The sequence below is a fragment of the Daktulosphaira vitifoliae genome, unplaced genomic scaffold, assembly GCF_025091365.1.
Source record: "Daktulosphaira vitifoliae isolate Bord-2020 unplaced genomic scaffold, ASM2509136v1 Scaffold_1, whole genome shotgun sequence".
Classification (NCBI taxonomy): domain Eukaryota; kingdom Metazoa; phylum Arthropoda; class Insecta; order Hemiptera; family Phylloxeridae; genus Daktulosphaira; species Daktulosphaira vitifoliae.
In genome coordinates, this window is record NW_026099572.1 from 31,596,816 (window position 1) to 31,611,814 (window position 14,999).

The window sequence follows — 14,999 nt, forward strand, 5'->3', positions numbered from 1 at the left end:
GCCTTCTCCTTTGGGAGATTTTAAATTTAGTGATGGTAGTTCAACGTCAGGTAGTTTGACGTCTACTGATGGCAATGTAACTTCTGGCACTTTGGCAGTTAATTTGCCTTCTCCTTTGGGAGATTTTAAATTTAGTGATGGTAGTTCAACGTCAGGTAATTTGACGTCTACTGATGGCAATGTAACCTCTGGCATTTTCGCAGTTAATTTGCCTTCTCCTTTGGGAGATTTTAAATTTAGTGATGGTAGTTCAACGTCAGGTAGTTTGACTTCTACTGATGGCAATGTAACCTCTGGCATTTTCGCAGTTAATTTGCCTAATCCTTTAGGAGATTTTAAATTTAGTGATGGTAGTTCAACGTCAGGTAGTTTGACGTCTATTGATGGCAATGTAACCTCTGGCACTTTGGCAGTTAATTTGCCTTTTCCTTTGGGAGATTTTACATTTAGTGATGGTAGTTCAACGTCAGGTAGTTTGACGTCTACTGATGGCAATGTAACCTCTGGCAATTTCGCAGTTAATTTGCCTTCTCCTTTGGGAGATTTTAAATTTAGTGATGGTAGTTCAACGTCAGGTAGTTTGACGTCTACTGATGGCAATGCAACATCTGGCAATTTCGCAGTTAATTTGCCTTCTCTTTTGGGATATTTTACATTTAGTGATGGTAGTTCAACATCCGGTATCGTAATGTCTACTTTGCCGTCTACTTTAGGAGATTTTACATTTAGTGATGGTAGTTCAACGTCCGGTAATTTGACGTCTACTGATTGCAATTCAACATCTGGTAAACTTATGTCTTTACGGGTAATTATAATGTCCAATTCAGGTAATTCTATATTCGGAATTTGTACATCTTGTGCCTTAAGGCCTTCGAATGATTCTCTCTCATTTTCCAAAAATATTGATAATTCTGTCTTGGACACTAAGTCTTTTTCCGGAAATTTACCTACTACACCTTTTTTTGATTTACCTATAAGTTTTCCAATAAATGACTTGCCTTCTCCTTTGGGAGATTTTACATTTAGTGATGGTAGTTCAACATTTGGTAATTTGACGTCTTTTGATGGCAATTTTGCAGTTAGCTTGCCTTGTCCTTTACGAATTTTTACGCTCACTGTTGGTAATTCGACCTCCGATATCGTAATATCGACTATGCCATCAGATTTAGGAGATTTTACATTTAATGATGGTAGTTCAACGTCAGGTAGTTTGACGTCTACTGATTGCAATTCAACATCAGGCAATTTCGCAGTTAATTTGCCGTCTACTTTAGGAGATTTTACATTTAGTGATGGTAGTTCAACGTCAGGTAATTTGACGTCAACTGATGGCAATGTAACCTCTGGCATTTTCGCAGTTAATTTGCTTTCTCCTTTGGGAGATTTTAAATTTAGTGATGGTAGTTCAACGTCAGGTAGTTTGACGTCTACTGATGGCAATGTAACCTCTGGCAATTTCGCAGTTAATTTGCCTTCTCTTTTGGGAGATTTTACATTTAGTGATGGTAGTTCAACATCCGGTATCGTAATGTCTACTTTGCCGTCTACTTTAGGAGATTTTACATTTAGTGATGGTAGTTCAACATCCGGTATCGTAATGTCTACTTTGCCGTCTACTTTAGGAGATTTTACATTTAGTGATGGTAGTTCAACATCAGGTATCGTAATGTCTACTTTGCCGTCTACTTTAGGAGATTTTACATTTAGTGATGGTAGTTCAACATCAGGTAGTTTGACGTCTACTGATTGCAATTCAACATCTGGCAATTTCGCAGTTAATTTGCCTTCTCTTTTGGGAGATTTTACATTTAGTGATGGTAGTTCAACATCCGGTATCGTAATGTCTACTTTGCCGTCTACTTTAGGAGATTTTACATTTAGTGATGGTAGTTCAACATCCGGTATCGTAATGTCTACTTTGCAGTCTACTTTAGGAGATTTTACATTTAGTGATGGTAGTTCAACGTCAGGTAGTTTGACGTCTACTGATGGCAATGTAACCTCTGGCAATTTCGCAGTTAATTTGCCTTCTTTTTTGGGAGATTTTACATTTAGTGATGGTAGTTCAACATCCGGTATCGTAATGTCTACTTTGCAGTCTACTTTAGGAGATTTTACATTTAGAGATGGTATTTCAACGTCAGGTAGTTTCACTTCTACTGATGGCAATGTAACCTCTGGCATTTTCGCAGTTAATTTGCCTTCCTTTTTGGGAGATTTTACATTTAGTGATGATAGTTCAACGTCAGGTAGTTTGACTTCTACTGATGGCAATGTAACCTCTGGCAATTTCGCAGTTAATTTGCCTTCTCCTTTGGGAGATTTTACATTAAGTGATGGTAGTTTAATATCCGATATCGTAATGTCTACTTTGCCGTCTATTTTAGGAGATGTTACATTTAGTGAAGGTAGTTCAACGTCAGGTAATTTGACGTCTACTGATTGCAATTCAACATCTGACAATTTCGCAGTTAATTTGCCGTCTACTTTAGGAGATTTTACATTTAGTGATGGTAGTTCAACGTCAGGTAGTATGACGTCAACTGATGGCAATGTAACCTCTGGCAATTTCGCAGTTAATTTGACTTCCTTTTTGGGAGATTTTACATTTAGTGATGGTAGTTCAACGTCAGGTAGTATGACGTCAACTGATGGCAATGTAACCTCTGGCAATTTCGCAGTTAATTTGACTTCCTTTTTGGGAGATTTTACATTTAGTGATGGTAGTTCAACATCCGGTATCGTTATGTTTACTTTGTCGTTTACTTTAGGAGATTTTACATTTAGCGATGCAACTTCAACGTTCGGCAATTTAACGTCTATTGATTGCATTTCAACGTCTGATAAACTTATGTCCTTACGGGTCATTTTAATGTCCAATTCAGGTAATTCTACATTCGGAATTTGTACATCTTGTGCCTTTAGGCCTTCGAAGGACTCTTTCTCCTTTTCAATAAATATAGATAATTCTGGCTTGGACACTAAGTCATTTTCCGGAAATTTACCTACTACACCTTTTTTTGTTTTACCTATTAATTTTCCGATAAATGACGTCGATTTCTTTGTGCCAATATCCACATTCGACGTTTGCACTTCTTTTGTTTCCAAGTCTACAGAAATAAATCCATCCTTTTGGCTTTTGTCAGCTTGTTTGCTTTTTCTTTTAGGAGGTTTTACATTCACGGTTGGCAAATCAACCTCAGGTATGGCAATGTCTACTTTGCCTTCTACATTAGGAGATTTTACATTTAGTGATAGTTGTTCAATGTCAGGTAATTTGACGTCTACTGATGGCAATGGAACCTCTGGCAATTTCGCAGTTAATTTGCTTTCTCCTTTGGGAGATTTTACATTTAGTGATGGTAGTTCAACATCATATAATTTGACGTTTACTGATTGCAATTCAACATCTGGCAATTTCGCAGTTAATTTGCCTTCTCCTATGGGAGATTTTATATTGAGTGATTGTTGTTCAACCTCGGGTAATGTTTCGTCGATCAGTCTGGCTTTTATTATATCCTCATCTAGGATGTCTTTTGCGTGTTTTTCATCTATTGTTTTTGAGTCTTCATAGATATTTCTTTCCTTTTCCAAAAATTGTGATATTTCTGCTTTTATATCAACTTCAGGTACTATATCATTTTCTGGAAATTTTTCTTCACTGCTTTTTTTAGTTTGCCCTATGAATCTACTTATGAATGTTTTCGATTTAGATTTGTCCATATAAATTATTGGTTTTTGTTCGTCTAATATTTTTACGTCTACATATGGCAATTCAACACCTTGCAATTTTCTGTGTACATTGTCTCTTCTGATAAGCGCTGTTTTATTGTCCGACGTTTGTTTAACTTCTGGTAATATAACGTCAAATTGACTGGGATTTTCAGTCTTTTTTATATCGGAGCCCGGTATTTCAACAACGGCATTTATTGTTTTTACATACATTTTATTTATTAGTTTCGGATCATTTTGGGTGATTTTTGGAAGAGAGTTATTCGGTATATCTGGTTTTCCATACTCTCTGTAACTACTATTATATATCTCCATATGTTCTATATTGGGTAATTGTACGTTAGTTATTTTCGTTACATCAATGGCTTTAGGGTTTTTATGTTTGTTTCTATTGTTTGTAATTTGAATATCTTTTATTTTTCTTGGTTTGGGTGTTGGTGGCGATCCTAATTCTATTTTTTGAGCTATATCTTGCTTGTCTTTATCTGTTTTGAAGAATTCCTGTTTTGTTGTTTTGAATTCATGTTTATTAAGGTTTTTGCTTTTTCCCATTAGTTTTGTTAACAATGATTGTGGTTTTTCTTTCTTTAATTGTATGTTTCGTTTTATTTTTTTTTGATATGTAATTTCGTCAGAGAAGTTTTTGCCTTCTTTAGTTTTTTCTTTCATTTCACAATCTGATATACTTTTAATAATATTTTCGTCTGTTTCCTTGGACTTTCTAACTTTTGGTATAGGTTTTCTGGTGTCATCTATTTCTAAGTTTTGTGGTTTTTCTTTTATTTTTTTATTATTAATTTGTAAAGTTGGTTTTTTTATATGTGGTGCATTTTTTTGTTCAGTATATTCAATGTAACTATTTTCAGTTTGTGCAATACCACCTTGGTTATTTAAATTTAATAATCCTTTTACAATAAATTCGTTTCTAAATGATTCATTTCTTCCGGATGGTATTATTTTTTGCGTATTAAAACTTGTTGATTCAAAATTATTGTTTATTTTCTGCTCTTTTTTTAAATAAGATTCAGAATATTTTTTTTCCATTGATTTTTCATTTATATTAGTGATATCTATGTTATTATGTGGCATAGAGTGTTTTTCATAATTTGTTTCACTCTTTACAAATGGCAAGTCACTTTTTACTTGACTTTTCTCTTTGAACTTTCTTGGAATGATAAGTGGTAATTGAATTGTAGTGTCACGTTTAATTTCTCTACCTAGTATGCTCATCCCTTTTTCACTTCCAGATACGAGTTTATTATAAGTATTAATTTCATTTTCATTGAATTTACTTTTAGTTTTTATTTTTTGTAATGATTTTATGTCACTATNACTTCCAGATACGAGTTCATTATAAGTATTAATTTTATTTTCATTGAATTTACTTTTAGTTTTTATTTTTTGTAATGATTTTATGTCACTATTACTAGGCTTATATTCTATACTTTCATTTTGGCCACCAGATTCAAAATCTGTCATTTCATTTTCAATAATATGTTCTTTTCCGTTAATAATGATTTTTTTCACAGTTCGAGTTTTACTAACAATGGTTGATTGTGAATTATTTTTTATTGTTTCTGTGGATTTATTCACTATACTTGGACTGTCTATAACATCAAATGATTTTTTATATGATTGATTGTCAATTTTTCTTTCTATTTGTTCTGAATTTTCATTATATGGATCATCATCTACGACTTCTTCAACTATTGTTTCTTTTCCATCTTCTATATATATTTTTCGTATTATTTTTCTTGTCCTGCTTACTTTAAACTCCGAAAATACAATGTTAGTTTCTAAATTTTGATTNCTTTAAACTCCGAAAATATAATGTTAGTTTCTAAATTTTGATTAATATTTCGGAACATTATTTGTTCTGGTACCTTATTTATTTCAAAATCTCTGTTATAAATCTTTCTACGCGTATATAATAGGTCATCTTTTTCTTCAATTTGCTGTTTATTATTATGAACATTTTTTTTAATTAAATTTTGTGATGTTTCTTTCATAGGTTCACCCATTTCATTTGTTTGAAGGATATTTGCAACTCGTAAATTGACATTGTTCAATAGCGAGCTTTCACCATGATTATTATTTTCATTAAGAGCTAGCTCTTTAGAACCACATAGATATGAACTTTGACTATCTAATCTTCTGAAGTTAACCAATTGAACCTTATTATCGTCATTTTCGATATTAATACCTTTGTTTGATTCTACATACTTTCCTTCATTATCAATTATTTTTGATTTTTTACCAAAAACATTTGAAAATTTGAAAGTAAATAGCTTAGATTTTTTATCAATTGTATTATCTATGTTATTATGTTCGTCATTTATTTCTATGTTCGTATTAGGAGTATCAATAGTTAGTTGTGTATGTTCAATATCTGGAATTATGTTTTGACTCTCATTGGAAGATGATTTGATTTTATAATCATTTTTCATTTCTTGTAAAACCTTACGAACTAGTTTTGGGCTTCTAAGAGTATCACTTCTCTGAAGAATGTTGTTTTGACTTACCTCAATTTTAGTATTATCAGAGTTCAATAAATTTTTATTTTGTTCTATATTTTTTAATAATATTTTAGGAGTGGAAATTGTAGGGTAGGAATTCATGCTATTTTCTAAACTAATAGGTACAAATACACTAGGTGCATTCAAGCTACTTATATCAGTGGGAAGAATCGTGCTATCAACTTTGATATTTGAANGAAGAATCGTGCTATCAACTTTGATATTTGAATTCTGAAAATAAATCATTTATACAACATTTAATTATTTGAGATAGAACATACTACGAAGCGAGTTTTTAATTTTTATGGATGTAATTAAGATTTTTATTTTTTTTAAATCACTTTAAATATTTAATACTTAATATATTTAATTCAGACATTTCAAACCAACAATTTATTATCATAAAAAAATATATATAATTAATATTTTATTTTCAAAAGATATGATTTTAGTTTTCATATATAATTTGTATAAATTTTAATATTCAAAGTAAAAACTTAGCCTTATTATTTTATTTGTTCAAAAATTTAAATTATACTATGAAATATTTTAAATCTATTAGAAATATTAATACTTTAAGGATCTTAAAAAAAATTATGAATCAAAAATCAGGTATCCTTTTGTAATATACTATGATCAAAATCATATTATAAAGGATTAGTTGATCATTTTACATTTATTACACATTTGGATATTTTAATTTTTAATTATAACAGTTGTATACAAATGTTTTATAAACAGATGTGCAATATCCACACCACAATTAAACTTCAATAATACATATATTCAAAATATATACAGAAACTAAATAAGAGTATTTTAACTACTAATTTATAATTAAATGAATTATAATCAAAATTAATTGATATTAAAACATGCAAACATACCATCTTTTTAATTATATTTGTGTGTACGATTTCAAGTTCACGAATTGCACTTTCTATTTTTGATTTATATTGGAGATAAATATTTTTTTGAGAATCGTTTAATAGAATCAATGTATTTTTCAATTTTTCAATCAAATCTTCAATTTTAAACTATTAATTAAAAACGTGAAGAATATTTTATTTTGATTTACAAAAATATTTTTATGAATAATAAAATATAGCGATTGCTACAATAATTTTACCTTTTCAGACAATCCATAATTATTTGTTAAAGTTAAAAGCACATTTCCGTAATCACTCAGAAGGTTATCAACGTCACTAGAAATAATCTGCAAAAATATTTTATTAGTCTTATTCTATTTGAAATTTATATTTATTCTTTCAAAAATAATCAACTATAACTAATTATATTTAATTTATATATTTTTTTTATTGGTTTTATTCAGGAATTTTAAAGCGAAGTGATAATAATATTTATGAAAATATGAACTTCAGAAAAAAATAGTTTGGAAAATGTAAATTAATATAAACAATATATTTATTATTAATTTAAAATAACATAAATATATTTTTTAAGAATAATGATATTTACTTAAAATTAACAATAAGCTAAAATAATTGTCAAAAATTAAAAATGATGATAGAAGTTTTTTTAAGTTAAGTTTGTGAATATTTGGGAATAATGGGAGTATGTAGGGTTGATGTGGGACAGTAGTATTATGTATATTATTTTGACCATGTAATGTTTCTAAGTTTATTAGTGGTACAAACTTTGATATATTATAATTATATTTCCGTATAAGAAGTTTAATACTAAAATAAATTGAGTAAAACAAAATAATACAAACATACAATAATAAAAAATATTTTATCTTTACATTTAATTTGNCAATAATAAAAAATATTTTATCTTTACATTTAATTTGATTAATATTTTTCGTATTTTATTTTTTATTTAGTTGATTGATATATTATCATTTTAACACGTCTAATTTAATTTGATTTTAAAATAATAAAAATGCATTTTTACATTTGAATTTCAATTCTCTAAGACTTAAGTAACTAAAAATATTAAGTAAATCAATAATATATTCTTAATTTAATACTTTTTAATTATATTTGAAAAAAAATGTTGGATAGGATTTTAGTTTTTAGGTATTTAATATACATACTTTTTCGTCAATTTGCTTGCTTTGTTTTTCATGTAAAAGTTGAATCGGAACTTGATCAGGTGAATTACTTTTATCAATCAAGTCTGTAATTACATTTTTGGTAGACTTTAATTCTTCTAAAGCAATTCTGCCCTCTTCGAAAGTTTCATATGACTTAAGTGATAATTCGATTGGTGCAATACTCTCATTGAACAATACTTGCAGTTTAGATTCCAAATTCTAAAAAAAAAACTGTTTAATATGGCGTAACGTCTAAAATAAAGTAATCCGCACAAACTATATTTGTTAGTTTACAAATGAAAGGAACTAGTGTGCTATTATCTACTAAATCACAAAAATGATAATTATTACAATTTACTATAATTTATAATAGTAAATTTAATTATAATTTTATTAATTTAGAAACAATTACAAGCAATTATGGAAAATAAAATTCTTTTATACAGTTTACAATAAAATAAATAAATCATTAGTTTAATTTCGCTTAGACAACAAAAGGTTAAGATGAGGTTAATAAGAGTAAATCTGACCACTTCAATATTAACTGAATTGTTTAAAATTATTAGTTTAAAAAAAAGTTAATTATAAATGTTAAGTCATTAACTATTAACATTAACAACAAAACTCAACATTATATCAAGGTTGAGTATTCATATCTTACAGGTTCATTATTTTTGATAACGTTCGTGCCATTCGAATCCACCAGAATATTTTCGGAAGGAAATAAAATATTATCAAAAGAATGTCTACAGGGTTTGGTATTTTTTATATTATTATATTGAACCGATTCGGCACTACGTTCGAAACGGCACGCGGATAAATCTTTAGAGTTAATAAATACTTGTTTGAGTTTATTAAGATCACGAGTATCCGATTTAGAACGCGGACGATCTGTAAATAAACGGCCACGAGAGCACAAATGATCAGCTGACCAAAAAATACCTTTGAGTTGTTCATCAAGTTCAACACAACTATTTGAATGTACTTTTTTTGAATGATTGGAAAAGTTAAATTTTTGGGGATTTGACATGTTAAATGGCATAGATATCTGAATTGAAACACTTGAATTTTTATTTTTCAAACTGTTATGTTCTAAGTCTACCCAAGGTACAGCATTATCAATAAGTATTTTTTGATTATTTATCATATTATCTCGGTTAATTTTTGAATCAAAAAATACTATTTCTGGGTATGTGTCGTTATTTTTAATTGAATCGTTTGATTCAATGACAATTTTTTTAGAATCATTACTATCAACTTCCTGTTTTCTTCTAGATCGAGAAAGTCTTACTTTTTTTTCGTCATATATTACACAGTCTGATTCATTCTTCGATTCGTTTTCTGGCATTAACTGTAATTTTTCATAATTAGGATAATCTGAAATAATCGTATCCTTACTTTTTTCAATATCGGTGTCAGTATTCGATTCTTTAATTATGTTACGTCTTAATTGTCTTATTATGTTGCCGTTTGATTGTTCAAGTTTATCTTGTATTTCTTTTTCCAACCATTCATTCATACTTTTATTATTTGATACCACACCATTTTTAACAACTTCTGAATAAGTTGATGAATTTTCTCCTTTCGACCAACATGAAGACGAAGATTGGGAACTACGTTCTGTTTGATCACTGATAGTAGTTGAATGTATCACAATACAGGGAGTTTTAAATTTTATAGGTGGAGTTTTAAGATTATTAATCGGATCTGTACACGACGTGGATGCCATCAAAGGATTGGAACCGATAAATTTTTCGATATGAGTTCGCACAGTATTCACCGTACGATCCAAATGATGTCGATTTGTTTCCAGTGCGTTTCGAACGTCCTGCGTGACCGAATAAATGCGTTTAAAAAATAATCTTAATTTTAGGAATTTACTTAAAAATATTATTAAAAATTATGGAATGGATTTGAAGTTGAGTAATAAATAGGGTTAAATTATTATTTAGTTTAATAAAGGTTCAGATATTGGGGAGCCTCGTTGAATGATCAATTTTGTTCGTTCGATTCTTGAGCTAATCTTGCTGTGTAGCACTTGTATTTGTTCTTGTAATGCCTGCAATGTTCCATTTAATGGAACAGTGTTTTAATTTGTTTTAAATACATTCACTTAATTTAATTGTCACAATATAATATAAAATTTGAATTCGTGTTAATTCTATTAATGGAATAAACATATTAAAATGTTTGAATATGAAAACTATTGTTTTATATTTGAAACGTTATCAGTAATTGAGCTACTATAAGTATAATAGTATTTAGTAATAAAATGTTGGGTGAGTTAAAAACTTAAATTCTTCTAATTTATAAAATGAATATCAACTATATATACACATAATATGTAATTTTAATTTTATATTAATCTTTAATTTAAAATATATATATAATCTAGCACTATAGTGGGCTTACGAAAAACTATGTATAAATAATTAAATAATAAATTATATAGTTAAACATTAAGAAGTATATTTTATTATAATTTTATAAGAATGATCAAGTATGAATTGAATATTTAATAGTTATTTTAAAGTACTTGATCTATTAAAACACCTACATTTTGTTCTTGTAAAGCTTTGGATCTATCATTGGGTAAATAAGTCGGACTTTGAAATAATCTTAACTGTTGTTCAGCTGTTATAACTTGTTGACGAAGACTTTGTATTTCCTACAAATAGAAAAAATAAATTTGTAATAAACATGAGAATGTTGAATAAAATATAAAATTTTATTAAGTAAATATATTACTTAATATTTAACTAAAAATAAGAAAAAATTGGAAATGTAATTTTATTGTAATTATTTTTAGTATTACTATTCTTTATAGCTAAAATCCTTTCCGAATTTTTTGTTAAATCTAAAAATATATCATAATATACTTGATAAATGTTATACAAATTGATCCGTTTATTGTAATTATAATAAACAGATATATGGTTTAACTATTAAACCATTAATTATTATTAAATATATAATATATTTGTTCCATTTCGTCGGCCATTTTCACATAGAAGATAGGTCGCGGGACAATTTTTTCTTTAACTTACACATGTTTAAAGGTTTTATTATTTCGAACGTTTTCAAAAGTTAAGTTGAAAAAATTGACTATTGTGAAAAAGTTGCTATTTTAAATCCCCCCAGATAGGTAAATAGTCAGGTTTTCNGTTGCTATTTTGAATCCCCCCAGATAGGTAAATAGTCAGGTTTTCAAAAAAATGTATATCAAATAAAAGGAAAATACGTATAGTCTATATATAAAAAATATTTTGATTTGTTCAATTTAGAAAAAAGTTATGGCAGTTTAAAAATAAAATAAAGTTTTAATATTGTATATATTATACGAGTAATTAATTGGTTTATGATAAACAGATCACTCTATAGTATAGAGTCTATACTATAATATACCNCTCTATAGTATAGAGTCTATACTATAACATACTTGATAATATTTGTCAAGTTGTGACAGGCTCTCTTCCAAATTATTTGCTTGATCTTCAACAATTTTAGAAAAACTATCTAATTGTGAAAGACATTCTATTGCTTCAGAAGAAATATTAACACTACCTCCAAAACCAGCACGAAAATGTATCTGAAAAATAGTAATAAAACAANATTAACACTACCTCCAAAACCAGCACGAAAATGTATCTGAAAAATAGTAATAAAATAAAATTATAAATTATTTAGATTACTGTCAGGACATGTTATATAGAGAGTGATAAACTACAATTTGGTGACGGCATTGGTAGTAACTACTAGATGCCTATAATTTGGTTATTCTTTAGTACATTTAGTACACAAATGTGTTAAATGTATTTTTAAATATTACTGGAGATTTATTTTTAATTATATGTCATTATTTGATATATTGTTAATTATATATACATATTTTTTAAATATAATAAATCTTGTGCTTCGTCATAGTAATATAATAATTATTTACTATACAACTGGTATTGTTAAAATACGTTAATCAAAAGTTTGAAAATTTATCTATTTTATCTATGACAGATCTCGATTACTAAATATATAAAATTTATAAATGCGAAATCTCAAAAAGTTTTCATATTTTACTCACATATATAACAATAATAGATTTAAATATTTTTGTTTACTCCCAAAATAAAATGTATTTTAATTTGCAATAATAGTTTTATTTGTTTATTTACTATTATAACAAAGTGAATTTAAATTTTATGATGTAGTATGTCATAAAAAATCTTTAAACTCATTAAAGAATGACTGTTTTTCTATTTATTATAATGGAAAGAATTAATTATAAAAATTAATCTAAAGCATTAGATTTGTCAAAACTTCGAGGACCAGCTTGTACTTAGTCATATATTTATCATAAACCACTCAATTACTTGTAGAATATAAATTTTTTTTTTCATTGCATTTAGTTACATATTACTTTCGAATTATATAGGTATGTTTTCAAATGGAATACATACTTAACATTTAATGTTTAATTTAAACATATAAATAGTGTTTAAATATTTAATATAATTTCTTCTGTTTATTAGATTAATACTTTTAAGTTTTGAATATTTAAGTTAAAATAAATTTATAATATATGAGGGATTACATACTAACCGGTATCTAATAGATTCGTTTTGATGGGTCAATTATAAATGTTTATATTAAAGCCTTTAGTTGCAACAATGTGTCTTAGAACTACATGGATGATATCACTCAATAGTACTCATAATTAGCAGAAACTGCTGCATATATATGAATAGTGATGAAATTAAGAAGATAAGTAGTTACCTTTATTTGTGATGTTTTAGATACTATACATGCATTTTAATTCCGAAAATTTTAATTTTAAAATGTTATAGTTCATTAACGAGTTAAGTCAAATAAAAATTATAATGCTATAAAAACAAAAATCTTCGTTAATTAAAAAATTTAAACTATATGTTTCTAATTTTAAAAATAAAGTTCACACCCTTACAAGGCATAAGGATTGTATAAGAGATGTGAACTTAAAAAAAAGTATTACATAGCTAATAATTTGAGAAAAATGTGTAACTAAAAGTAATAAAAAAATAAAATTTCAAAACTATTTATATTATGTGAGTAATTAAGTGGTTTATGATAAACAGATCACCTTATATATAAACAAGTATGTACATTTAAAAAAAGTTCAGAGGGTGTCTAAGACACCTTGAACATACGGCCTGGAATGGACCTTTTTTGTGTATTAACTCGTTTAAATTAAACTTTGTGGTCAATTAGAGTTGTGGTCTTTGTGTCCTTATTGTCTACCTAATGGACTGGGGTTCTAATAATAACTTTTTTTTTATTATTAATCTTCAACTACGAGCAGAGCTGTAGCAACCCTTTTTTTTTTTTCAATACACTATCCGGCATACTGTGGACCGCCCTGGAACTACCGCGAGGTATTGCTTCAGGGCGAAGCTGTAGCAACCATATATATTAGCAACCCAACCATATATTGCACCCGGGCCAAAATTCCAAATATGTCTTTTAGTTTCGTCGCAAAAGTCATATGCGTAAATTGATCCGTTAGCCGTCGTTTATATTATATTATATTATAATTGAGTTTTTAATCTAATAAACCATTTTTTTTTTTGCTCGTAACTTATTTTTTCTTGCAGCAACATTACATCTTAAAATATGATGCTATCGATTCATGTTTGTTACCTGAATGTTCTAAGAAACTCTCAATATTTCAGCAAAATAAAAATAAAGCTTAATATTCAACCACTTAAGGAGTAAATTGCACTATAGTTAATACATCAGCATCATTCCCTGATATAAAGTATATTAAGTTTTAAACGGTAAAAGGCGTAATGGATATTTCCGGTTTTTTTTCTTTATTATATATTGAAAAAAACACCTAAGTCATGTGATATTTAATATTTTTTTTTAATTGATATTTATCATAGATAAGTTACCTATAAATATATATATATATATTATTGGTTGACGATCACTTTTAAAGTTATAAACAAAATGTTGTTAAACAACAGCTACATAAAAGTCAATAAAATACACTTATATTGTTTTAAAGATTATTCAAAATACTGATTTATTATATATAAGTAAAATTAAAACTATATTAAAAATATTATTAATTTAAAAAAACTAAAAAATATTAAAAATATTAAACTCAAAAGCCACAAAAAAATTAATGAAAAGTCGCGGATACGTATTTCGGAAACAATGTTACCATTATCAACGCTAAACACATACTCATACAATTCATACATTGTCATTAAATCGTTTGATAATTACGAAATATAAAGTTATGTATTGCTGATTTAAGGTCAAAGGAACTCATCATCTAAAAATTTCTTTTAAAATACGTTATCAGGTTTATCCTAATTAATAGCGTTTTGCTTAGAATCTGATTTTAAAATTTAAAAAATTTGTCTTTTATTAATATTGTTATGATTTAATGAAATACCTGTAATTTATCTGTTGATAAAGTTATTTTTTTCTTTTGTATTGAGATATCAGCTAGCATTTTTTCTCTTAAATCATGCTGTTCCCTCAAGGTTCGTTTTTTATTACCTGGTGATTCAATAACATGTTTAGATTTTTCAATAAATGTTCTAACATCTTTTAATTTTCTTTCAAACTGTTCCCATTCTTCGCAAGCTTCGTGTAATAATGCATACTAAAAAGTTATTTGTGATTAATATGTTGATAATTATACCTTT

General features: G+C 27.5%; 2 protein-coding genes across 2 annotated transcripts in view; both read right to left on the minus strand.

Annotated features, from left to right (window-relative positions):
- LOC126910317 (neuroblast differentiation-associated protein AHNAK-like) overlaps positions 1-10,036 on the minus strand; it is an 11,106-nt gene extending 1,070 nt beyond the window's left edge. Inside the window, exons 1-12 of the mRNA XM_050692798.1 lie at positions 9,488-10,036; positions 9,149-9,355; positions 8,308-8,526; positions 7,378-7,464; positions 6,365-6,479; positions 5,616-5,959; positions 5,165-5,505; positions 2,665-5,065; positions 2,250-2,559; positions 1,659-2,144; positions 607-1,589; positions 3-501 (exon numbers count right to left, since the gene is read on the minus strand). Coding sequence (XP_050548755.1) covers positions 3-501; positions 607-1,589; positions 1,659-2,144; positions 2,250-2,559; positions 2,665-5,065; positions 5,165-5,505; positions 5,616-5,959; positions 6,365-6,479; positions 7,378-7,464; positions 8,308-8,526; positions 9,149-9,355; positions 9,488-10,036 — 6,541 coding nt within the window. The remainder of the gene's footprint in view (positions 1-2; positions 502-606; positions 1,590-1,658; positions 2,145-2,249; positions 2,560-2,664; positions 5,066-5,164; positions 5,506-5,615; positions 5,960-6,364; positions 6,480-7,377; positions 7,465-8,307; positions 8,527-9,148; positions 9,356-9,487) is intronic.
- A 105-nt stretch (positions 10,037-10,141) lies between these two features.
- The window catches only part of LOC126894084 (muscle-specific protein 300 kDa-like), a 34,420-nt gene continuing 29,562 nt past the window's right edge, over positions 10,142-14,999 (minus strand). The window contains exons 36-39 of the mRNA XM_050664758.1: positions 14,744-14,956; positions 11,747-11,896; positions 10,865-10,975; positions 10,142-10,366 (exon numbers count right to left, since the gene is read on the minus strand). Coding sequence (XP_050520715.1) covers positions 10,256-10,366; positions 10,865-10,975; positions 11,747-11,896; positions 14,744-14,956 — 585 coding nt within the window. The 3' untranslated portion in view covers positions 10,142-10,255. The remainder of the gene's footprint in view (positions 10,367-10,864; positions 10,976-11,746; positions 11,897-14,743; positions 14,957-14,999) is intronic.